Genomic DNA, 27237 nt, shown 5'->3' with positions numbered 1-27237 from the left:
TGTGAAAGGACTTCACATAGTCAAGAAGAAGAACTAGAAATACATTTTGCTGTAAGCCACCATTTGTCCTGAGACCTGAATGCAGGTCATCTGGAAAATCAGGCAGTGGTCTTAATTTCTGAGCCAGCGCTCCTGCCTCAATTACTTCAAGGGTCAGAAAACACAACACTTGATACTGATAAATGTCAGTGTATACACATTATGCTAGAGTTTGGTGGTTTGTAAACCTTACTTTTCTTTCTGAGATTACTTCCTCAGTTACTTCATAGTGCAAAGTGCATCATCAGATCCACAGACATATTTGCTGTTACTCACAACCATTTACCTTGGGCTTTTTCTTTATATGTAAATTAAGGCATGGCAGGGGAGTATGACTGGCTTCATTTAGGTTAGCATATTACTGCTTATTTGCTTTTTTAACATAAATATAATTAAATGCTTAGTCAATGATCCAACAATGGGACACTTTTGCATAAATACATTACTTAACATGAGCAAAGTTCCTTTGGGTGTATATTTCCTGCTGTACATTCAAATTTCCATTGTTTATTATGCAAACATGGAAATTTTCACAACAAATATAATGCAACATCAACAATTCTTAAAAGGTGCAAATACTTTTGAGAAATCAAACTTAAGTATGTGGCTTATTATTTTAAGGACTGAGTTGAATGTTTTAACAAGTAGTTGTGGGTTCTAGTAGCCTAACTGTCAACTTAGTGTACTTGAATATTCTCAACTTTATCAATAATCAAGTATGAATTCATAAATTCTTGGCTCAGAGGAACATGTCTTGCTTTTTCTCATATGATGTACCTGCTGCACAGCCAGTGAATATTTACATAATGCTATACACTTTCTTCAAACTAGGGGTGATACCTTTTATACACTCTCTTATCTTATAGTGCAGCCTTTTAGATTCCCATAGAAAAAATCAAGGAAGCATTGTGCATAAGTAAATTATGATGCAATATGTAATAAAGTTCATGCACCCCATACCTCATTGTCCTTGCCAGAATCCTACAACAACAAAAGCTGACAGCATGCGCACAAGTGACATAGTGATTGGTGTGATCTTCTTGTCGCAGACTGTGGTTGGAGTCCTGGGCAACTCCTTCTTAGTCTACCATTATCTTTTGCTTTACTTCATGGGATGCAGCCTGAGATTCACAGACTGGATTCTGCAGCACTTGATTGTAGCCAACTTCTTAACTCTGCTGTGTAAAGGAGTTCCCAACACAGTGTCAGCTTTTGAGGTTAAAGACTTCCTCAATGATTTTGGGTGCAAACTGATCTTCTACCTTCACAGAGTAGGGAGGGGTGTGTCCATCAGCAGCACCTGCTATTTGAGTGTCTTCCAGGCCATAACCATCAGCCCAAAGAGCTCCAGATGGACACAGCTCAAAGTCAGATCTCGCAGTTACATTTCCTCTGCTGTGTACATGAGCTGGATCCTGTCCTTCATAGTTAACATTGCTTTTCCTATGTACATGACTGCAATATGGAACCATAAGAACATGACAAATATAAGAGTGTATCAATACTGTTATTCTGATACTCATGAAAATGCCCTTGACATTTTCTATGCAGTATTACACTCAACCCCTGATGTGATGTTCATGTTGATGATGGTTTGGTCCAGTGGCTACATGGTTTGCATCCTCTACAGGCACAAGAAGAGAATGAAGTGCATTCATAAGAGCAAATTCTCTTTCAAGTCCTCGCCTGAGTTCAGAGCCACAAAGACTATTCTACTCTTGGTGAGCACCTTTGTCTTTTTTTACACAATTTCTTGCCTCTTACAAACAAATTTGTCTGTTACACGTGATCCAGATTCTTTCATGGTGCACATGGCTTCAGTGTTCTCTGCATGTTTTCCAACTGTGAGTCCCTTTCTGGTGAACAGCCATTAACTCTATGAGTATCCCCTCAGTTTTCCCTGTGCAAAAAAAAAAAAAAAAACAGTACATTGTCACTGCACCAGTGACATTGAGATAGTGTGATTTTGTGAAATTATATAGGTGTGTATACATATACTCTTAAACACATCATTAAAGCAGACAGTGTGCATTCATAAACAAATATGTCCACATACAATTTGTTAATATATTATAAAGTGGATATTTGCATGTCCTACATTTTTCACATAAAGAATATTAATGTTTACATATTTATTTTAATTTGTCATAGCTTGTAAAACAATGGTTTGATTCACAATCTATTGTGTTGATATAAATCTGGCCTTTTTCTACAGCAACAGGTAAAATTCTTTGGACAGTTTTTATCCACTTCTTTTCACAAAACAACAAATCTAAATAATGGTATACAAGTAGCACTTCATTGCCTTCATGCTTTGAACCGAAAATAATCAGAAATATTGTAGGATTTGACTAATAAAGAATATCTCCATGTGACTATAATAATAGTGGTACTGGGGAAGGTTACAGAACATAATGGTTTGCTCACATGGACATTTATATAATATTTTTCATGTTGACTTTTGTAAACCCTTGGTATTTGGGAGCCAATATTTTTTTGAATCTTACCAAGATATAATTGAAAAATAAAATTTTAACCTGAGACTATAGTTTGTGATAAATCAATACTTGTGAATATGTGCATATGTGTATATATATTTATTTATAATGAAAAAATGACTACCTCCCTAAAATCATGTGACATACTGTGCTTAATTTTTCTATGTCTACAACCCAGCTAGAATGATTTGTAAAAAAAGAACCTCAGTTGAGGAAATGTCACCACCAGATTGTCTTATGAACAGCCTGTCAGGAATTTTCTTGATAGATATTTGATGTGACAGGGCCCTGCACAGAGTGTGATCTTTTAGAGGGAAGTCTTAGGGTGTATTAGAAATTAGGCTGAGCAAGCAAGGACAAGGATGCCTGTGGGCAGCTCTCATTCTTGGCTTCTGCTTCATTACTTGCCTTAAGGTTCCGATTTTCAGTTCCTGTCATTCTTTCTCTCAGTGATATACTCTGGTTTGGAACTGTAAGATAAATGTAAATCCTTCCCTCCTCGAATTGTTTTTTGTCATGGTCTTTTATCATAGGAACAGGAACTCTAAAACCCACATTGCTAAGACCATTTTTTGAGATAAGAACTTTTAAGATATGTCTTAACGACTTCCACAATAAACACTTCTATACTTTAGACCCAAGGAGGAACTTACACATCTCTGGAAGTGTAAATGTCAGAGAACCTGAAGCTCCTGAGTCCAGCTAGACTGGAGGGTCAGCCAGGACCAGAGATACTCCTGTGACTTCACCTGCTATGTCATGGACATAAAGCTTCACTTAGATATAAACGTTTTCTATGGTGATTCGTGTTTCACTTGAAACATCTTTCCAGACTTAGAATTCCTTTATCTTGTAATTGAAAATTTGTACAGGTTGACAAGCATTCGTTCCCTATCCTTCTCATTCTTTTCTTCCTGGGTTTTCCAGTCTTCTACTGGGGTTCTCTGAATGAATCTTTCCAAGATTCTGATCATAAGCATAAATGTCTTACTGCATCTGGTTCATCTTAGTTCACACAGTGACCATCAGATAAGATAAAGCCACTTACAAATGACAGTCTAGGATTCAGAATGATGCATGATCCCTCATAATTACTCCGTGTGTTTTTCTTAATAATGGATAATAAAGTCTTTGCTGTTCTAGAGGATGAATACAAAGCAATCTTAGGATTATATAAGGAGAGGATGAGTCTGTCAAGTCCATGTTCATTGTATTGCTGTTTTGTCCTCTTTTTTTTCTATGGATATGTGTGCTCTCCAAAGTACCATGCTATTCTGGATTGGTATATGCATGAGACAGAGAACTGAAACATCACCCTGTCCTGAAAAGCTAGTCAATATCTTTAGGAAGTGGGGCTCCTACAGGAGAAATACCAATTTGGCCTTTAAAAGGATATTCCGTTGGTCGATGTAATGACCCAAAGTTCAACTGCAAGACAAACACGAAAGCTGCATGCCTTTCACACTCAAAAGCTATTGGAAGCTGAAAAGAGATGCCAGTTTCTCCAGGCAATTAGCTTATATCCATAGATGTGAAGGTCTTTCACATAGTTGGTGTTGGCAGAACACAGCCAAGGTGTGCAGAGAGACACAGGACACAATACAGGTGGCAAATTATGCACCAGGTTAAGTTAACTCCCAAAACACAAAAGCTACATTTCCTGTGTTTGAAAGGCCAAACCACCCATTCCATGTAGAGAAAGGGGCAGGATGAAAAGAGCTGTAGTAAATGTAGGAACTCAAGCTGAAAACTTTAAACACATACATGTCTAGGGTCTGCTTGAACACTAAAGGTAAACAGGAGTTTACAGAAAGTTGATTTAAAAGGTAATTCCTTTTTTCATGCTTTGGGCAGCTAGGCGATCCCCATTGATGTGATTTGCTTGCAGGGGACATGTTGTGGCTCTCTCTGTTACAACAGGATTCAAGGGCCAAGAGGAAGATATTTGGGCATGGTACAGTCTTGTTTTGATTTCAACATAAAAGTGATTGTATGTTCAATGGTAATGTTAATATGATACATTCTCTTTGAGAGAGGTCAAAATGAGACAAACCAAGGTAGCATGAAGCCTGATAAATTAAATCTGTCTATACTTAAATCAGTTCATACTACAGAACTTATATTGCTACCTAATCTGATGACATGGGAAAATTTATGAGACTGGCTGGAACATGAATAAATACATTTTATTCGCTATAGCACTCCAATGACTTATTATTATATGTCATCTTTTGATATGACACGAATGAAGATTTACAGATGTCTTTCTTCTTCTCGTACAAAGAGAAGAGAATGATCCTTAATTGATCTGTGTATCCTGCATTTTCATACATTTATAATTTTAGGATTGTGTAATACTTGTTACAAATTATGTATTGTCAGAACAAAAAAAACTGTACATAGTTGATTGGACACAAATACAAGATATCCCAACATCTTGCATTTTCTGGCTTCAGCTACTTCAGTTGCTGATCCCTCCATGTCTGCTTCAAGGGCAGCTTCAAAGAAGGCTGCTGATCCTACCTGGTCCAGGCCTTCAGGCTATTCCAAAGTGGACTTCTAATAACCTAAAAGTATTAACATTTAAAGAGTGGATTAGAAAAGTTACTTCTGTCTTGTTTAGCCATTTTCCCGATTTCCTTTAGGCCCCCAAAAGCTAACCTATGCCTCAAAACTAGCAGTAAGCAACCGTAAAAAGAACAATACACCTTTCCCCTTAAAGTGGATTGTGTAGGTTTTTGGTTGTTATAATGGGCTATGCAACTTTGTTATAATTTTGGAAAATTCAAAACAATTATTATTTGTGTTATTCAGAAAGAAAACAATATATAGAAACATAGACATTGGGATTTCTTTTCTATAATTTTCTTTCTAAGGGGAAAGGATTTGAAAGTAAAGAAGAAGTAATATATAGAAATGATAGGACAAATGGTAGTTTATTGAATCTGCTCCTCAGTTTAGAGCTTTCCTTGTTATATTCAAATAAGGTTATTTTTAATTCATTGGAATTTAATATGTATATCCTTACAGAATAATTTATTTTGATACATTGGTATATTATTAAATTTTAACTTTCTCTTTAATACACACATATATATATACATGCACATGTATATGTGAGTACATATATTACATATGTGTGTATACATATATGTGTTGTGTTTCTGTGTGTGTGTGTGTGTGTGTGTGTGTGTGTGTGTGTTTACTCTGCTATGAATTATTCTACCCATACAACTCATTTTTACATTTCAGGCTTACTTCCAATACTTTTAAAACTGCCATTATAACTCTTTAAAATACTTAAAAAATACAAGTTAATGATTAGTTCTTCAGATTCATGATATGTCAGTGACTAATCTAAAGTGTCACAAAATTTATGCTAGGTTTAACACATAGGTAGATAGATAGATAGATAGATAGATAGATAGACAGACAGACAGACAGGCAGATAGATGATAAAATAAATGAGTATTCAACAACCTCAGAGACAAGCAAAGTATGGAGTTTAAAAATCTTTTTGTTACTTAAGTCCTTTTTGACTAGACATGTTAGCCCCTGGCAACACCCTCATCCTACTCCAAAGAAGATATGATCATCATAGGCCCTACAGAAGGACATGGCTTCAAATGTTACAAGAGCACAGGGCAAAAAAAAATGCCCTCACTTTACTACAGAAAGAATTCTGTGTAAGATGGACAAACATGGATGCAGGCCAAATCAACTGCCATTCTCTACCAATATTGGGTAAACAAGTTCTTAATAGTTTCTGCATCACAAATATGACTGTCATATATACTGAGCCAGAAGGCTGAAGTTGATGCTTCAAAATTATACAGATTTTTGGTGACTTTCCAGATAGTGAACTGTCTCTGTAATATTTATTTTATTTTGGAGGCTACAATCTTTCACTTCTATCTTACTCAGGTTAGTTTTATTCCTTATCCAGTCTCTGATAAGGCTAAACACTGAAGAGTTTTCATTTTCAATTAAACCTAGTTGCTTAGGTGTTGAGAAGATGTTTTAATATCTTAATAGATATTTTTAGGATGTTAGACAGGAAATATTAGAGAAAATAATTTAGGTACAAAGCTTTTTACTCACCAAGATATGATAGATAATATTTTCTTCAAGGTTTACAAACACATATAGTCAAAACATTATATATGTATGTCTTACATATTTGTTTTTATAGTTATTTCATTCTTGTTCTTACTGTATGTAGTATTAAATGGCCTTTTAATTGGACAATGGGGGAGGGAGATTACAGAATGGTCTTGAGTTTTGTATTCAGATATTAATTGCTTACCCCCAAGATTCTTAAAGTTAAAGGATCAGTTCCTTACATATACCAAAGTGACATTTGTAATTATCCCTTACAAATTATCCCTGATGTGCTAAGTGAAGTTTCCTTCACACTTGAACAGGGAAGAAATTAAGTAGGCATGGCAACAGTTTACACATTTGGAGAAGGTAGATGTTCAGGAGAAGAGGATGGAGGAGAGAGGAAAAGCAGGAGACATTAAGGAAGCAGGAACACCATGGGTTAGTATGGAGAGAAACACGTGTCCACATTGGCAGTATTAGAGAGAAGCACCATGAAAAGAATAAACAAATATTTTAGAGAATTATGGATGAGAAGTAGCCCAAATACAAATGCCTGAAATAATTGACATGTCCACATTGGCAGTATTAGAGAGAATCACCATGAAAAGAATAAACAAATATTTAGAGAATTATGGATGAGAAGTAGCCCAAATACAAATGCCTGAAACAATTGACATGGTTTGTGAAGCTGTGTAATACTGAGGTGGATTGGGGGGGCGGTTATACTTTTTCAAATCCCGAGTGAAACAAGATGTATGTAAAATTTAAAAAAGAAAGAACAATGTGGGACTCAAATTAATATTCCTACAACTTTAGAAGCAGCCTATAAGATTATGTTCAAAATGAGTTAAATTACCAGAAAAGATATATAAAAATTTATCATAAAAGATGACAGATTATAAAAGTTGTTCATAAGCAGGAGAAAGCAGGAACTGGCTTTCAAAATTTATACCAGAAGACATTGCAAATTATATGCCAGGATCCCTGCCTTTAAAATTGCTAATCAATAACAAATGAAAATTTCATGTATTTCACCAATTGGTTCAAGAAAATTGCATGTCAAACATACTGAGAGGTCTATTAGTTCTTCGAACTCTCATGTATTTTTCAATATTAAAAATTGTAAATGGAAAAATTAACATTATATACCCCCAAAGAAAATTCTTGCATTTATAAAAAGGTGAGAATGGATTATTCCACAGATCATTAAAAAATAAAACACCAATACTTGGAATTTTATCATTTTGCACTGATGCAAATTAATAATGGCGTCAGGACAAACAGTGAAACATAAAACTTAATCAGTGCAGGCCAAAACACACATTTCAGGCCATTCTGAAAAAGACTGTGGGAAACCCTAGCAGATTTGTGCTTGGATCTCTCTCCATCCAATCTATGTGGCCTGGCCTATCTTTGTCATAGAGAGTGAACCAGCAGTGGTGAGTCAGGTGGCAGCCACAACCCACTTTTTCCACCATATCAAGAATGTGTGAGCGGCACTCAAGCAAATTTTTCTTGGGGCTCTCTCAGCGTGCTCCTCTCCTGCCTTTCCCAACTGGGGCACACTCAAGGAAACCAGCTAATCTGGGTTCAGGCTCTAAAGTCCATGAATCAACCTAATGAGGAGGCTTCTGGGGATCCCTAGCAAATACGCTTTGCCTTGGAGCTCTCTTCACCTGATCCTGACCTACTAGGACCACATGGGACACAGACAGTGACACTACAGAAGGAATCCTCAAGCCTGCTAACACCAGAGACAATCAGATAGATAGAAGCCAGCCAAGAACACAAAGAACAAATCTCAGAGCCATGTGATATCACTAGAAAACAGGGGTCATATCACAGCAAGGACTGACAATAAAGAGCAAAAAGATTTTAAATCTAAGATGATAAAAATAATAGAAGACTGAAGGAGGAAGATAAAGCTCCCAGAGAAATACAGTAAAATATCTTCCAACACATGAAAAATTGAATAAAAGAGATCCAAGATGACAGCGAGCAATGTGGACCATGTTTAGAAGCTCCAGCAAACAATTTAGGGAATTTCACAGATTTCTGAACCAGGAACATCGAGGTCCCCACACCACGGCAGCAGGAGTGCTCCACGGTTTGAAGGGACCAGGGTGCAGAGGACCTGAATGATCCTGCACATGGAAAGAGCGTGGATTTTCCCAGATTGGAGCAGCAGCAGCAGCAGCAACAGCGGCAGCAATAGCAGTGGCTATGGTTTGTAGCTCAGATCCCACTGGCGGAGGTGACTGGTGTGGTGGCTGGTGGGAGTTGCTGTGGGAGAGGGGACTCTGGGAAGGATTTGGGTCCCCTAGCTGAGCTTGGTGCACAAGTCCCAGCCCAAAAGTTCTGGCTGGACTCTGCGTGCATTTTGGGCCAGAGTTCCTAAGGGAGCTCAGTGCGTGGATTGGACCCAGAGTCCCTAGGTGAGCTCAGCAGATGGTTTGGGCCCTGAGAATCTAGCTGAGCTCGGTGCGTAGTTCGGGCCCAGTGTCCCTGGCTGGACTTGGCAGAGGACCCAGAAGGCTGTGGATACCTTGGCCTCACACAACGCTCATTCAGCAACCCAGAACGACTACAGGACCCACAGTACAGGGGAGCTGAGGATCACTGGCTGTGAGAGTCCAAAAGGACAGGGCTAGCCCCTGTCATCCACAACAGTGAAGCATCAGAGCTTCCAGCCTAGGGAAATCATGAGAAAACAAGTGAATCTATCATCAGAGTCCCTCCATCAAACTGTGGAAGCTAACCAACAAAAACGGAGATGGCAAGTTATCTAAAGGACAGCGTAAAAGCATATGCAAAAAACCCCAAAACAACATGGCATCTCCAGTTTCCAGCTCTCCCAAATAAAACAACACAGAGAGCTCAATCACAAAGGATATACAAAAAAAAAAAATGAGTTCAAATCATTAGTAATGAGAATGATAATGGAGGAAACAAATGAAATTTGTAATCAAATGCAGGAAGATGCAGCCGAAAAGGTGAGAGACATAAAAGAAGCACATAGAGTAGAACTGGAAAAATTTCAGGAAAATGCAAACAACCAGATGAAAGAAATAAATAAAACGGTTCAAACTCTGAAGACCTATAGAGGCAATGGAAGAAACTCAGGAATATACAAACAATCAGATGAAATAAATCAAAAAATCAGTTCAAGATCTGAAGATGAAAATGGATTCAATGATAAACACACAGACAGAAGAAAAACGAGAATGTGAGACCTCAGAGAAGTAGGCCAGCAACACAAAGGTGAGCTTTTCTAACAGAACCCAAGAGATGGAAGAACGAATCTCAGGTCTAGAAGATACAATCACAGATATTGAATCAATCATTAAAGAAAATGCCATATCTGGAAAACTCTTCACACAAATCACCAAGAAATCAAGGACACTATGAAAAGAAGAAATCTGAGGATAATAGGCATTGAAGAAAGAGAAGATATCAGACTCCAAGGCCCAGAAACTATTCACAACAAAATCATAGAAAAAAAATTTCCCAATCTAAAGAAAGAGATGCCCATAAACATACAAGAGGCCTACAGAACACCAAATAGAATTGACCAGAAAAGAAAAACTGCCCGCCACATAATAATCAAAACACAAAACATGCAGAACAAAGAAAAAATATTAAAAGCTACAAGGGAAAAGGGCCAAATAACATTTAATGGCAAACCTGTCAGAATTACACCCGACTTCTCAGCAGAGATCATAAAAGCCAGGAGGGCCTGGACAGAGATCCTGCAAACCCTAAGAGACCACAGATGCCAGGCCAGACTACTTTACCCAGCAAAACTATCAATAACCATTGATGGAGAAAACAAAATATTCCATGACGAAAACAAATTCAAACAGTACCTATCCACAAACCCAGCTTTACAGAAGGTACTAGAAGGAAAACTCCATCCCAAAGGGTCAAGCTACAACTAAAACTACTCAGGAAATAGATAACTATATCATGGCAAAAACACAACTACACAAACGTTCAACTGGAACCAGCAACAAAATAAAGAATCTTAACAGTCACTGGTCAATAATATCTCTCAACATCAATGGTCTCAATTCTCCAATAAAAAGACACAGATTAACTGAATGGGTGCATAAACAAGATCCAGCATTCTTCTGCATTCAAGAAACACATCTCACCCATAATGATAGGCATTACCTCAGGGTAAAAGGTTGGAAAAAATATTCCAAGCAAATGGTCACAAGAAGTAAGAAGGCGTAGCCATTTTAGTATCGAACAAAATAGAGTTTCAATCAAAATTAATCAAAAGGGATGCAGAAGGACACTTCATACTCATCAAAGGTAAAGAAAACTGACATAACATCACAATTCGGAACATCAATGCTCCTAATACAAGGGCACCCACATTTGTAAAAGATCTGCTAAAAAAGCTGAAGCCACACATCGATCCCCACCCAATAATAGTGGGTGACTTCAACAACCACTCTCACTGAAAGACAAGTCATTGAAACAGAAACTAAGCTGAGAAATAACATCATTAACCAATGCCATGGGTCAAATGGATCTAACAGATATCTATAGAACCTTTCACCCAAACAAGAAAGAATATACCTTCTTCTCTGCATCCCATGGAACCTTCTCCAAAATTGATCACAACATAGGTCACAAAGCAAGCCTCAACAGATACAAGAGGATTGAAATAATACCTTTTATCCTATCAGATCACCATGCTCTTAGGCTGCAATTCAACAACAACAGAAATAACAAAAAGCCTACACGTATGTGGAAGCTAAACAACTCTCTGCTAAATGACACCTGGGTCAGGGAAGAAATAAAGAAAGAAATCAAGGAGTTTCTGAATTTCAATGAAAATGAAGGAATAACATACCCAAATTTGTAGGATACATTTAAAGCAGTGCTAAGAGGAAAATTCATAACACTAAGTTCCTTTAAAAAGAAATTGGACACATCGCACATAAGCATCTTAATGACAGAACTGGAAGCCTTAGGAAAAAAAGAAGTAGAAACACCCAAAAGGAGTAGACGTCTGGAAATAATCAGACACAGGGCTGAAATTAACAAATTAGAAACTAAGAAAACAGTCCAAAGAATCAACAAAACCAAGAGCTGGTTCTTTGAGAAAATCAACAAGATAGACAGACCGTTAGCCAAACTAACTAAAAGGCAGAGAGACAGTATTGAAATCAACAAAATCAGAAATGAAAAGGGAGACATAACAACAGACTCTGAAGAAATACAAAGAATCATAAGATCCTACTTTGAAGGCATATATGCCACAAAATTTGAAAATCTAAGGGAAATGGATGATTTTCTTGATCAATTTCACTTGCCAAAGTTGAGTGAAGAACAGATAAACAAGCTAAATATTCCGATTTCCCCTACAGAAATAGAAGCAATCATTGATAGTCTCCCAACCAAAAAAACCCCAGGGCCAAATTGTTTCAGTGCAGAATTCTACCAGACCTTCAAGGGCAAGCTAATACCGATACTCTTCAAGCTACTCCAAGAGATAGAAATAGATGGACCAGTACCAAATTCATTCTATGAGGCCACAGTCACATTGATACCTAAACCTCACAAAGACTCAACAAAGAAAGAGAATTTCAGACCAATTTCTCTTATGAACATCGATGCAAATATACTAAATAAAATACTTGCAAAACGAATACAGGAAAACATCAAAGATATCATTCATCATGGCCAAGTAGGCTTCACTCCACACATGCAGGGATGGTTTAATATACGGAAATCCTTCAATGTAATCCACCATATAAACAAACTGAAAATAAAAAACCACATGATCATCTCCTTAAATGCAAATAAACCATTTGATAAAATCCAACACGCATTCATGTTTAAACTTTTAGAGAGATCGTGGATGCAAGGCACTTTCCTCAACATAATTAACACTATTTACAGCAACCCAATAGCCAAAATCAAATTAAATGGTAAGATACTCAAGGAAATTCCCCTAAAATCGGGAACAATGCAAGGCTGCCCACTCTCTCTATGTCTCTTCCATATAGTACTCGAAGTTCTAGCCAAAGCAATAAGACAACAAAAGGGGACCAAGGGTATCCAAATGGGAAAGGAGGAAGTCAAATTATCCCTATTTGCAGATGATATGATAGTGTACATAAGTGACCCTCAAAACTCCACCAGAGAACTCCTAAAGCTGATAAACACCTTCAGCAAATTGGCTGGATACAAAATTAACTCAAAAAAGTCTGTAGCCTTCCTATACACAAATGACAAGCTTGCAGAAGAAGAAATTAGGAAAACCACACCCTTCACTTTATCCACAAGACATTTAAAATATTTAGGAGTTACTCTAAGCAAGTGAAGAACTTGTTTGAAAAAAATTTCAAAACTCTGAAGAAAGAGACTGAAGATGACATGAGAAGATGGAATGATCTTCCTTGCTCATGGATTGGGAGAATTAACATAGTAAAAATGACCATCCTACAAAAAGCAATCTACAGATTCAATGCAATCCCTATCAAAATACCTACACAATTTTTTAAAGACATTGAAAGTTCAATTCTGAACTTCATATGGAAAAACAAAAAATCCAGAATAGGCTGTCGCTTTGTTCTCAGAGACGCATGGGAGAACAGCAAAATAAAAGCATACAGAGGGTCCTAGAAATCTACAAGTAGAACAATATGATAGGCAGATTTGGGCCCAGGGGTCCCGCTCAAACTAAGGCACCAACCAAGGACAATACAGGAGGTAAACTTTAAACCCCTTCCCAGATCTAGCCAATGGTCAGAATATTCTCCACAGTTGAGTGGAGAGTGTGATACGACTTTCTCACGTACTCTGGTGCCTCACATTTGACCATGTCCCCTGGAGGGGGAGACCTGGTGGCACTCAGAGGAAGGACAGCAAGTAGCCAAGAAGAGACTTGATACCCTATGAGAATATATAGGGGGACGTAATCCCCCTCAGGAACAGTCATAGGGGAGGGGAATAATGGGAAAAAGGGGGGGGGAGGAATGGGAGGATACACGGGATGGGATAAACATTGAGATGTAACAAGAATAAATTAATAAAAAAAAAAGAAGAAAAATCCAGAATAGCTAAAACAATCTTGTACAACAAAAGATCCTCTGCAGGAATCTCTATACTTGATCTCAAACTGTACTATAAAGCAATAGTAATTAAAACAGCATGGTACTGGCACAGCAACAGGCTGGTTGATCAGTGGGATCGAATCGAAGATTCAGATATGAATCCACACACACATAATCACTTGATTTTTGACAAAGAAGCTAAATCCATTCAATGGGAAAAGAATAGCATCTTCAACAAATGGTGCTGGTCTAACTGGATGTCTATGTGTAAAAAAAAAAAAATGCAATGGACCCATATTTGTCACGTTGCACAAAACTCAAATCCAAGTTGATCAAAGACCTCAACATAAAACCAGAGACACTAATCCAGATAGAAGAAAAAGAGGGGAAGAGCCTGGAACATATTGGCACAGGAGACAACTTCCTGAACAGAACACCAGCAGCCCAGGCTTTAATGTCAACAATTAAAATGGGTCCTCATGAGGCTGAGAAGCTTCCGTAAGGCAGGAGACACTGTCAGTAGAACAAAGTGACAGCCTACAGACTTAGAAAAGATCTTCACCAATCCTACATCTGACAAAGGGCTCATATCCAAAATATATAAAGAACTCAAGAAATTAAACACCACCAAACCAAATAACCCAATTGAGAAATGGGGCTTGGAACTAAACAGAGAATTCTCAACACAGGAATATCAAATGGCTGAGAAACGCTTAAAGAAATGCTCAACTTCCTTAGTCATCAGGGAAGTGCAAATCAAAACAGCTCTGAGATTCCATCTTACACCCATCAGAATGGCTAAGATCAAAAATTCAAGCGACACCACATGCTGTTGAGGATGTGAGGAGAGAGGAACACTCCATCATTGCTGGTGGAAATGCAAACTAGTACAGCCACTTTGGAAATCTATCTGGTGCTATCTCAGAAAAATGGGAATAGGCCTTCCTCAGGATCCAGCTATTCCACTCCTTGGAATATACCCAGAAGATGCTCCAGCACACAACAAGAAAACTTGCTCAACCATGTTCATAGCAGCCTTATTCATAATAGCCAGAACATGGAAACAGCCTAAGTGTCCCTTGGTAGAAGAATGGATAAAGAAACTGTGGTACATATACACTATGGAATATTACTCAGCTATTAAAAACAAGGAATTCCCAAAATTGGTGGATAAATGGATTGAGCTAGAAATGATCATAATGAGTGAGTTAACCCAGAAGCAGAAAGACTCAAATGGTATATACTCACTTATATCTGCATACTAACCTAAGGGGCATGTACCATGAAAGCTTTCACTTTCCAGAAAACAGGGACAGAGGGGAGGACATCCTATTGGGACTCTAGATGAGAGAAGCATGGGAGAATAGCAAAGTAGAAAAACCTAGAGGGTCCTAGAGACCTACAAGTAGAACATTATGATAGGTAAATTTGGGCCCAATGGTCCTGCTCAAACTAAGGCACCAGCCAAGGACAATACAGGCGGTAAACTTTAAACCCCTACCCAGATCTAGCCAATGGACAGAACATTCTCCACAGCTGAGTGGAGAGTGGGGTATGACTTTCACACAAACCCTGGTGCCTAATGTTTGACCATGTCCCCTGGAGGGAGACCTGGTGGCACACAGAGGAAGGATAGCAGGTTACCAAGGAGAGACTTGATACCCTATGAGCATATACAGAGGGAGGAAATTACCCTCAGGAACAGTCATGGGGAGGAGAATAAGGGGAAAATGGGAGGGAGGGAAGAATGGGAGGATACAAGGGATGGGATAACCATTGAGATGTAACAAGAATAAATTAATAAAAATATTTTTAAATCTCACAATGTAAAAAAAATGAATTAATTTTAAAAAAGAAAAATTGAATAAGTGCTATTAAAATTACAGGAAAATACAATCAAATGTGAGAAAGAAAAGAACAAATCCAATAAAAATATCTAAACCCTATAAATGAAATTAGAAGGAACAAAGAAAACACAATCTAAAGTAAGCTTGGAATTGGAAAACCTAGCTAAGAGAAGAGGACATGCAGACACAAGCAATATCAGCAGAATACAAGACATGGAATGGAGAATCTCAAGTGTATAAGGTATGGAAAAATTTATTGATACATCAGTAAAAGGAAATGGTAAAATTTAAATTTCCTGACAAAATCAACCAAAATATCTGGGACACTATAAAAAGAACACACTTAAGAACAATAGGAATAGAAGAAGGAGAACACTGCAAGATCCACAAAACAGAAATCATCTTCAATATATTCATAGAAGAAAACTTTCCTGTCTAAAGAAATAAATGCCATTAAACATACAAGAAGCCTGCAGAATTCCAAATAAATTGGACTAGAAAATAAAACTGTTCTGCCAAAAACTAATCAAAACACTAAATGTACAAAACAAAGAAAGAATATCAAAAGCTGGAAGAGAAAAAGGCCAAGTCACAAATAAAAGCAAACCTATCAGAATCGCACAAGACTTCTCAACAGAGACAAGGAATCAGAAGGTTCTTAATGGATGACATTCAGATACTAAAAAACCACAGATGACAACATGTACTACTGTACCCAGCAAAACTTTCAACCAACATAGCTGGAGAAAACAAGATATTCTACCACAAAAACAAATTTAAACAATACCTAGCCACAAATCTAACACTACAGAAGATACTAGAAGGACAACTCCAACACAAGGAGGCTACCTACACACAGTAAGTAAATAACCTTAAATCTGGAAAACCAAAAGAAAGGACACGGACACACACACACTATCACCACCAACATAAAAAGAAACAAAAGCTAACAACTACTGGTCATTAATATCGCTCAACCTCAATGGACTCAACTCCCCAATAAAAAGAAATAGGAAAACACAATGGCTGGAAAAATGGGATGCATAATTCTGATGCATAAAATGAACACACCTCAAAAATAAAAATAGACACTATCTCTGAATAAACAACAGAAAAAGATATTCTAAGCGAACAGATTTAATAAGCAACCTGAAGTAACCATTCTGAATGTCTAAAAAATACTCTTTCAAACAAAACTAAGCAAAGAAAAGGGGAAGGACACTTTAGTGTTATCAAAGGGAAAATGCACCAATGGGGCATCTCAATCATCAACATTTGTGCCCCAAAATCAAGAGCACCTACATTCACAAAAGAAGTGTTATTAAAGCTTAAATCATGCATAAATAGTGTGAGATTTCAGCACCTCACTCTCACCAATATATAGGTCATTAAGACAGAAACTAAATAGAGAAATAACAAAATTAAAAGATGTCATCAATCAAATGTACCTAACAAATATCTACAGGACATTTCATCCAAATACAAAAAGTATATATTCTTTTTTTTAATTTTAGTTTAAATTTAAATTTTTACTAATTCATTGATTTTACATCTCAAGAGTTATCCCATCCCTTGTATCCTCCCATTCCTCCCTCCCTCTAGCTTTTCCCCTACTCCCTTAAACTATGACTGTGAGTGAGGTGGGTCTCTTCCCATGGTATATGCTAATAGGGTATCAAGTCTCTTCTTGGTAGCCTGCTATCCTTCCTCTGAGTGCCACAAGGCCTCCCCATCCGGGGGATGTGGTCAGATATGGGGCACCAGGGTTTGTTTGAAAGTCAGTCCCCACTCTCAGCTCAACTGTGGAGAATTCCTGATCATTGGCTAGATCTGGGCTGGGGTTTGATGTTTACTGTATGTATTGTCCTTGGCTGGTGTCATAGTTTGTGCATGACCACGTGGCCCTAGATCTGCGCATCATAATGTTATTCTCGTAGATTTCTAGGACCATCTGGATTCTTCTATTTCCCCACTCTCCGATACTTCTCTCACCTAAAGTCCCAATAGGATGTCCTCCCCCTCCATCCCATTTTCCTGATAAGTGATATCTTTCATGAGACATGGCCCTTGTCCAGATACAAGTGAGCATATACCATTTGACGCTTTCTGCTTCTGGGTTAACTCACTCATTATCATCATTTCTAGTTCAATTCATTTGTCCACAAATTTTGGGAATTCCTTGTTTTTAATAGCTGAGTAGTATTCCATAGTGTAAATGTAGCACAATTCTTTATCCATTCTTCTACTGAGGGACACTTAGGCTGTTTCCATGTTCTGGCTTTATGAATAAGGCCTCTTTGAACATGGAAGAGGATATGTCCCTGTTGTGTGCTAGAGCATCTTCTGGGTATATTCCGAGGAGTGGAAGAGCTGGGTCTTGGGGAAGCCCTCTAAGATACCACCAGATAGATTTCAAAGGTGGATGTACTAGTATACATTCTTCTTAGCACCACATATTACCTTCTCCAAAATTGACAATATAATTGGTAAAAAAAAAAAAAAAAAGGAAATCTTGCATCTCATTGGAGCACTATGGATTAAAGATAGAACTCAACAACAACAAACAACCAGAAAGCCTACTAACTGATGTAAACTGAAGAACTCCTTAGTCTGTGATCTCTGTGTCAGGAAAGAAATAAAGAGAGAAGTTAAAGACTTGTTGAATTCATTGAAAATTAAGGCACAACATTCCTAAATTTATGGGGCACAATGAAAGCAGTCCTACAAGGAATGTTCATAACACTAAATGGAGAGATCCCATACTAGCCACTTAACAACCCACTTGAAAGCTCTAAAACCAAATGAAGCAAGCACACCCAAAAAGAGTACACGTCTGCAAATAATAAAACTCATGGTTGAAGTTTATTAATAGGAAACAGAATAATTCAAAGAATCGATGAAACCAACACCTGGTCCTTTGGGAAAATGAAAAAGATAGAAAAACCATTGGCCAAACTAACTAAAAGGTTGAGGAAGAGTATCCATGTCCACAATATCAGAAATGAAATGGGAGACATAATCACAGACACCAAGAAAATACAAAGAATCATTTGGTCTTGCTTCAAAAGCCTATATACAACAAAAATGTGAAAATCTAAATGCAAATGGACAACTTTCTTGATAGCTATGCATTATCCCTATGGAATCAAGGTCAAGTTAACAAATTAAATGGCCTTCTACCTCCTAATGAAATAGAAATCATCATAAAAATCTCACAACCTCAGACTGTGGTTAGAGTCTTTGACACCTCCATCTTATTTTACCATTATCTGCTACTTTAATTCATGCAGTACAGGTTAAGGTTCACAGACTGGATTCCAGCTTCTTAACTCTCCTGTTTAAAAAAGTTCCAAGCACCCTGTCAGCTGTTGTACTGAACAACTTCCTTGATGATATTCGGTGCACACTCTTCTCCTTGATTTTCAGAATAGGGTGAGGTGTATCCATCACCCGTACCTTCTTTCTGCGTGTCTTGCAGGCCACTGTAATCAGCCTAAAGGTTTCCAGATGAACACAGCTTAAAGTCAGATCTCCAAATTGCATTACTTCTGGTATTTGCATGAGCTGGATGCTACCCTTTATAGTAAACATTATGTTTTCCAACCCCGTGACTGCAAGATGGAACTATATGAGCGTGACAAACTGAAAAACATTTGAGTATTATTTTTCTGTTTATAATGACAATGCCCTTGACATTTTCTACACAGTATTAAACTCTATTCTTGAAATATTATTCAAGTTAGTGGTGTTTTGTTTCAGTGCCTACATGGTTTGATCCTCTACAGACACAAGGAGAGAATTTATCACATTCAAAACAGCAACTTGCCTTTCAGTTCTTCCCTTCACTGAGTTCAGGGCATAAAAACTATTCTTCTCCTGATGAGCACCTTGGTCTTTTTTTAAAACACAGTTCTTTGCCTTTCACAAATGAAAATGTCTATTATGCATATATACATGTATGTATAATACGTTCAAGCACATTTATATACATATATAATAATATGCACATATACATGTGGGTATATATGGGTATTAAATAAAACCTTAAATTTGAATTATATACCAATATGTCAAAACAATTTATTCCATATCAACATATATATTTCAACTTCAATGAATTATAAACAACCTTATTTGAATATAACAATTAAAGCTATAAGTTGAGGAGTAGATTAAATAATCTACCATTTGTCCTATCATTTCTACGTATTTATTATATTTCTTCTTCTTTACTCTCAACCCCTTTCTCCTTACACAGAAAGATAGAGAAGGAGAAAAAGATATCAGAATATGGAAAGATATCCATGCTCTTGGATCAGTAGGGCTAGCATAGTAAAAATTGACATCTTACATAAAGCAATCTACTGATTCAATGCAATTTCCATCAAAATGACAACACAACTCTTTACAGAAAGGAAACAAAAAGTCTCAACTCTATTTTGAAAAAAAAAAACCTGAATTACTATATCAATCCTATACAATACAAGATCTTCTGGAGGTATCTCCATCCACGATATCCTGCTGTACTTTAGAGCAATAGTAATAAAAAAGGGCATGGCAAAAAACAGACAGGTGGATCAAGAAATCAAATCAAAGACCCAGAAATAAACTCATACACCTATGGACACTTGATTTTGACAAAGAAGCAAAAACCATACAATGGGGGAAAAGTAAGCATCTTTAACAAATTGTTCTTATCTACCTGGAGAAAAATGCAAATGGAACCTTATTTATATTCCCACACAAAGCTAAAGTCCAAGTGGATTAAAGATCTCAACATAAAGCCAGACACATTAAATCTATTAGAAGAAAAAGTGGGAAGAGCCTTGAACTCATTGGCACAGGAGACAACTTCCTGAGGAGAACACCAATAGTTCAGGCTCTATGTGCAACAATTAATGATTGGGACATCATGAAACTGAAAATACTCTTTTCAATATTCATGTATTATTACATATACATTGCCCTGCCTACATGCCAAAAGAAGGCGTCAGGTCATATTATAGATGGTTGCGAGTCACCATGTGGTTGCTGGGAATTGAATTCAGAAACTCTGGAAAAACAGTCAGTGCTCATAACCTCTGAGACATCTCTCCAGGCCCCTGAAAATATTCTTTAAGGCAAAAGACACTATCATCAGAGCAAGCAACAGCCTGCAGTGTGGTAAAAGGTCTTCACTAAGCCTTCCTCTGACAGAGGGATAATATCCAAAATATATAAAGAAGTCAAGAATTGACATAACATTTAATCAAATAATCTAATTAAAGCATGGGGTATAGAGTTAACAGAAAACTCTCAACAAAGTAATTTTGAATGGCCAAAAACACTTAAAGAAATGCTCAACATCCTTAGTCATTAGAGACATGAAAATCAAAATGACTGAGATTCCATCTTACACCTATTAAAATAACTGAAATCAAATACTAAGATGCAGATGATGGCAAGGATGTCCTTAAAGGGGAACACTTCTGCATTCCTGGTGTACAATCACTTTGGAAATCAATGTGGCATTTTCTTTGAAAAAATGGAAGAGTTCCACCTCCTGACCCAGGCATATCACTCCTGGACACATATCAAAAAAATGTTCCACCATAGAAAGTGGGCATTTGCTCAACTATGTCCCTAGAAGCTTTATTCACATGAGCCAGAATCTGGAAACACCCTAGATGTCCCTCAACTAAAGAACAGATAAAGAAACTGTGGACATTTCAACAATGGGATACTACTTAGCTATAGAAACTAGGAAATCATTGATTTCAGGGAAATGTATGAAACTAGAAAAGATCATCATGAATGAGGTAAGGCAGACACAGAAAGATACAAGCAGATGCTTAGACACACAGCCAACTCTAGGTGGTGTACAGGAATTCTTATAGAAGATTTGGGGTATAGAGGGACTAGGAGTGGTCAGGATCTCCACAATGAGTGCAATGGAGCCAGAAAATCCTGGCAGAGGAGGGGTATGAGAGAGAGACTGATGCACAAGCCAAGGCCCACGCATGGTGTGGATTCAGACACTCTGCTCAGAGTAAGTAGATCAGCAGCCCAATCTACTTGTGGTTCATATAATATGGGAAGTAGGCACTACTTCTGTCATGGACTCTGGACCACAGCTGTTGATCAGTTCTCCCTGGTGAAGTGTATTTCCAGGCCACACACAAGGGGATGCAGAAAGTCTACACAACACTTGATAAGCTGAGGTCAGATGTTAGGAGAAGGGGGCTCCTCTTTCTGGAGATTAGGGGAGGCAAGGAGAAGGTATGAAGGAGAAGGGATGGGAATAGGAAGTAATGAGGGAGGAGGAGATGGTCAGGATGTAAAGTGAACAAAAATTATTAAAAATGAAAAATAAATCAGTGAATACAAACATAGAGGGACTCCATGGAAAAACAGAGGCCTATCCAAGGTTATTAAAAATGTGACATTTACCCATTGTTTCCACTTCTTTCCACATTCATCTTCTTTCCGGTACCCAGCTGAGCTTCTGTTGTATTCTTATTACCCAGAGAAAAGGTCATGCAATTGCAATCAAAATCTACTATTTGTCCTTATAGTGCTACTTTTAGGAATTGCACTATGCCTTAATTCAATCAGTTGTTTTTAATGGCATAACTGTATTGCTACGGTAGACACCATTCCTCATGTAGGTTGCCACCACATGCCACTAAAAGAAAGATTGGGGTCTCGATATCCCCAATCTAAAGATGCTCCATTCTCAGGTAGCTCAAGATAGTTGCATGTCTTCTTAATTGTTCCAAGTGGCATATAACTGTCACTACATCAAAGAGAGACACCGTTCTCACAGACATAGGTATTACACAGACATATCTAGCCATATCCATATGGTCACGCATGCATCTTATTTTCTATAACAAAAACCATGTAGCTTCTGCTACCCATCATATCTTTGGTTCTTTTCATTCTCATCAAGATGTCAATTGTTCTGTGTGATATTACCTGGAGGCACATTAATGTATATTCACCTCTGATGTGATGTTGATAAAAAATGAATGAAATGGCCTCAGCCACATCTAGTTTAGCAGACCAATGAGGTCACTGAGATGGCTTACAGGAGTTATCATCTCATTCTTTTCCATCATCTGGATGGAAGGTTTTTCAGATCATTTTCTTTCTTGTATGGAAAATATTCTGTGCTTCTATCCTGCTACTGATATGAACAAGAAGTCGTATATAATGCTTTCCATAACATGTCAATAGCAGTTTGTCTTCAGCTATAAATGCAAAATAAATATAATTAATGTTGAAGACTACACATGATCTCAACATTTTCCAGTAAGAATTTGAACTAATCATATCCTCTTATGTGTTGTTACTTTAAGGTACACAAACAAGATATTTCTATCACTGAATTTTTCTTCTATAATTCATGAGCCATGGCTCTCATTTCAGGAAAGGATAATCAGGATTTGGCCTCATGACATGTCAGGAAATCATGAAATGGAATGATGTAAGCTCACCTCAGTGACATATGGAATACATAATACAGAATTTCATCATCCTTACTGGTCTGAAGGGAAGTGGAGAGATAACAACAGCATCAAACTGCAACATTTCATTGAGAAGAAAATGAAAACTTGTAATTGTTTTTGACACATGACACCTGGGGAAAAGATGCTCAGAAAAGTTACCCTAACTTCATAAAAAGTTGTGTACCCACCACTATGGAGGTGAAATTTTAATTGCAAGTCTAAGGGGAGATGAGGTCACAGAATTACATGCCCATATCTCAGGTACTGTTTTCCTCCCTCCAGTACTTGTCAGGAGGCATGAAACCTTGATATACAGTTCAGAAGTCTGGCAAAAAATAAAAATAGTATATAGAATTCATCCAATGGAGCCTATGAAACAGAGACCACAAGCGACACCCATTTGAAGATACCAGCCAAGCAAGGCTTCCAGAAAAGGCAACTTGAAATTGGATTACATTACAGAACAAAGCCACCTATCAACTGGAGAAACTTCTGAAGCACAGCCTTAGGACAGAGGTAAAATGAACATGAAAACATAGGCTAAACACAGTCACTCAGAGTTTCACATTCAGGAGTTTTCCATTCATTGGAATTCCTGTTATTCATTTAAAAACATAACCAGCAATATAAAGTGCAGACAATTTGTTTTTAAATCAGTCTATGGGTGATCGGTGAATCTTTCTTATTGATGAGCTGATTTTACATTTTTCTGAGGTGTTCTTTGAAGAACTGTAAGAATGCAAATGAACCATGCAATCTCATGAAGAATATATATCTGAATGCAGAGTACTTGAGTAGAAGGCCTTAGACTCTGTGCCATGATGTGATTGATGGGGACAAAAACAGACAACATCTACACTGAAAGACGTGTACTCTGAGATCATGATGAGGATGCTTCCTTCCTATACCATGCTCAGGAAATTTTACACCATAAGAAGAATCATTGTTTAGCTATTTAAACACCACCAGTCACATGTGGATCATTTGTTCTCACATATACGCTTTCTTAATCCTTGTTATCAGAAGGAATATATGAACGATGGACTAATTTGATAGTTGAGAATACTGTGATGTGCATGAGCAAATTCAAAGTTTATTTAAATGTTACAATATAGAGGTGACCCTAATGATTATCTAAAGAATGCTATATTTAAATTCTTTTTAATTTTAACAGTAGAAATCTAAAAATGAAAATTTATTCAGTATAATTTTATTTTGTGTGTAAGAATCCCTGTTGTGTTTTTCTGTATCACATGTGTGACAGGCATACACATAGGCAAGAAGAAGATATTGGAACCACAGAACTAGAAATGCAGTTTGCTGTAATCCACCATTTGTCCTGAGACCTGAATGCAGGTCCCCTGGAAAATCAGGCAGTGCTCTCAACTTCTGAGCCAGAGCTCCTGCCTCAATTACTTCAAGGGTCAGAAAACACAACACTTGATACTGATAAATGTCAGTGTATACACATTATGCTAGATTTTGGTGGTTTGTAAACCTTACTTTTCTTTCTGAGATTACTTCCTCAGTAACTTGGTAGTGCAAAGTGTATCATCAGATCCACAGACATATTTGCTGTTACTCACAACCATTTACCTTAGGCTTTCTCTCTTTATGGAAATTAAGGCATGGCAGGGGAGTATGACTGGCTTCATTTAGGTTAGCACATTATTGCTTATTTACTTTATTAACATAAATATAAGTAAATCCTTATTCAATGATCAAACAATGGGACACCTTTGCATAAATACATTACTTACCTTGAGCAAAGTTTCTTTGGGTGTATATTTTCTGCTGTACATTCAAATTTCCATTGTTTATTATGCAAACATGGAAACTTTCACAACTAATATAATGCAACATCAACAATTTTTAAAAGGTGAAAATTCTTTTAAAAAATCAAACCTATGTATATGGCTTATCATTTTGAGGACTGAGTTGAATGTTTTAACAAATAGTTGTGGGTTGCAGTACCCTAACTGTCAACTTGGCATACTTGAATGTCTTCAATTTTATCAATAACCAAGTATGAATTCATAAATTCTTGGCTCAGGTGAACATGTCTTGCTTTTTCTCATAGGATGTACCTGCTGCAAAGCCAGTGAATATTTACATAATGCTATACACTTTCTTCAAACTAGGGGTGATACCTTTTATACACTCTCTTATCTTATAGTGCAGCCATTTAGATTCCCATAGAAAAAATAAGGAAGCATTGTGCATAAGTAAATTATGATGCAATATGTAATAAAGTTCATGCACCCCATACCTCATTGTCCTTGCCAGAATCCTACAACAACAAAAGCTGACAGCATGCGCACAAGTGACATAGTGATTGGTGTGATCTTCTTGTCGCAGACTGTGGTTGGAGTCCTGGGCAACTCCTTCTTAGTCTACCATTATCTTTTGCTTTACTTCATGGGATGCAGCCTGAGATTCACAGACTGGATTCTGCAGCACTTGATTGTAGCCAACTTCTTAACTCTGCTGTGTAAAGGAGTTCCCAACACAGTGTCAGCTTTTGAGGTTAAAGACTTCCTCAATGATTTTGGGTGCAAACTGATCTTCTACCTTCACAGAGTAGGGAGGGGTGTGTCCATCAGCAGCACCTGCTATTTGAGTGTCTTCCAGGCCATAACCATCAGCCCAAAGAGCTCCAGATGGACACAGCTCAAAGTCAGATCTCGCACTTACATTTCCTCTGCTGTGTACATGAGCTGGATCCTGTCCTTCATAGTTAACATTGCTTTTCCTATGTACATGACTGCAATATGGAACCATAGGAATGCAACGAATATAAAAATTTATAAATACTGTTCTTCTGATACTCATGAAAATGCCCTTGACATTTTCTATGCAGTATTACACTCAACCCCTGATGTGATGTTCATGTTGATGATGGTTTGGTCCAGTGGCTACATGGTTTGCATCCTCTACAGGCACAAGAAGAGAATGAAGCGCATTCATAAGAGCAACTTCTCTTTCAGGTCCTCCCCTGAGTTCAGAGCCACAAAGACTATTCTGCTCTTGGTGAGCACCTTTGTCTTTTTTTACACAATTTCTTGCCTCTTACAAATAAATATGTCTATTACACGTGATCCAGATTCTTTCATGGTGAACATGGCTTCAGTGTTCTCTGCATGTTTCCCAGCTGTGAGTCCCTTTCTGGTGATCAGCCATTAACATTGTGAGTCTCTTCTTGGTTTTGCCTGTGCACAGAAACAGTACATTCTCACTGTAGCATTGACATTGAGATAATGAAGTTTTGAATAGTATACACTTTTTGTTAAATCATATATGTGTGTGTACATATATTCTTAATCGTGTCATTAAAGCATTCATAAACAAATATGTCCACATACAATTTGTTAATATATTGTAAAGTGGATATTTGCATATCCTACATTTATCATGTAAAGAATATTAATGTTTATATAATTGCTTTAATTTGTCATAGCTTGTAGAACACTGGATTGATTTGCAATCTCTGTTGATATATATCTGGGCTTTTCCTACAGCAACAGGTAAAATTCATTGGGCCGGTTTTAGTCAGTTCTCTTCACAAAAGAACAAATCTAAAGAGAGGTAGACAAATAGCATTTCATTGCCTTCATGCTCTGAACCGAAAATATTCAGAAATATTGTAGAATTTGACTAATAAAGAATATCTCCATGTCAATATAGTAATAGCTGTACTGGAAAACTTACAGAACATAATGTTTTGCTCACATGGACATTTGTACAATAATTTCCATGTTGACTTCTGTAACCCTTGGTATTAGGAAGTGACCAGGATATAATTGAAAAATAAAATTTTAATCTGACACTATAATTCGTGATAATTTGCCATTTATCATTATATGCATATATATAATGAAAAAACTGACTTCCTTCATAAAATCATGTGACATACTATGCTTAATAGTTCTATGTCTTCAACCCAGCTACAATGATTTGTAAAAGAATTTCAGTTGAGCAAATGTCACCACCAGATTGTCTTATGAACAGCCTGTCAGGAATTTTCTTGATAGATATTTGATGTGGGAGGGCCTTGCACAAAGTGAATGATGTAATCCTTTAGAAGGAAGTCTTAGGGTGTATTAGAAATTAGGCTGAGCATGCAAGGACAAGGATGCCTGTAGGCAGCTCTCGTTCTTGGCTTCTGCTTCATTACTTGCCTTAAGGT

At 37.3% G+C, this 27237-nt stretch overlaps 2 protein-coding genes across 2 annotated transcripts; both read left to right on the top strand.

Moving 5' to 3' along the window:
* Positions 1–1043: 1043 nt before the first annotated feature.
* LOC127192366 (vomeronasal type-1 receptor 4-like) lies at positions 1044–1913 on the top strand. Its single transcript, XM_051149657.1, has one exon. The coding sequence runs from the start codon at positions 1044–1046 to the stop codon at positions 1911–1913; it is 870 nt and encodes a 289-aa protein (XP_051005614.1).
* Positions 1914–25364: 23451 nt separating this feature from the next.
* Positions 25365–26234, top strand: LOC127192365 (vomeronasal type-1 receptor 4-like). Its single transcript, XM_051149656.1, has one exon. It carries the CDS (start codon positions 25365–25367, stop codon positions 26232–26234), a length of 870 nt encoding a protein of 289 aa, XP_051005613.1.
* Positions 26235–27237: the final 1003 nt, after the last annotated feature.

Source organism: Acomys russatus, chromosome 7, assembly GCF_903995435.1.
Source record: "Acomys russatus chromosome 7, mAcoRus1.1, whole genome shotgun sequence".
Lineage (NCBI taxonomy): Eukaryota > Metazoa > Chordata > Mammalia > Rodentia > Muridae > Acomys > Acomys russatus.
Note: the sequence above shows the minus strand (reverse complement) of the source record. Positions and strands in the feature narration are given on the sequence as shown.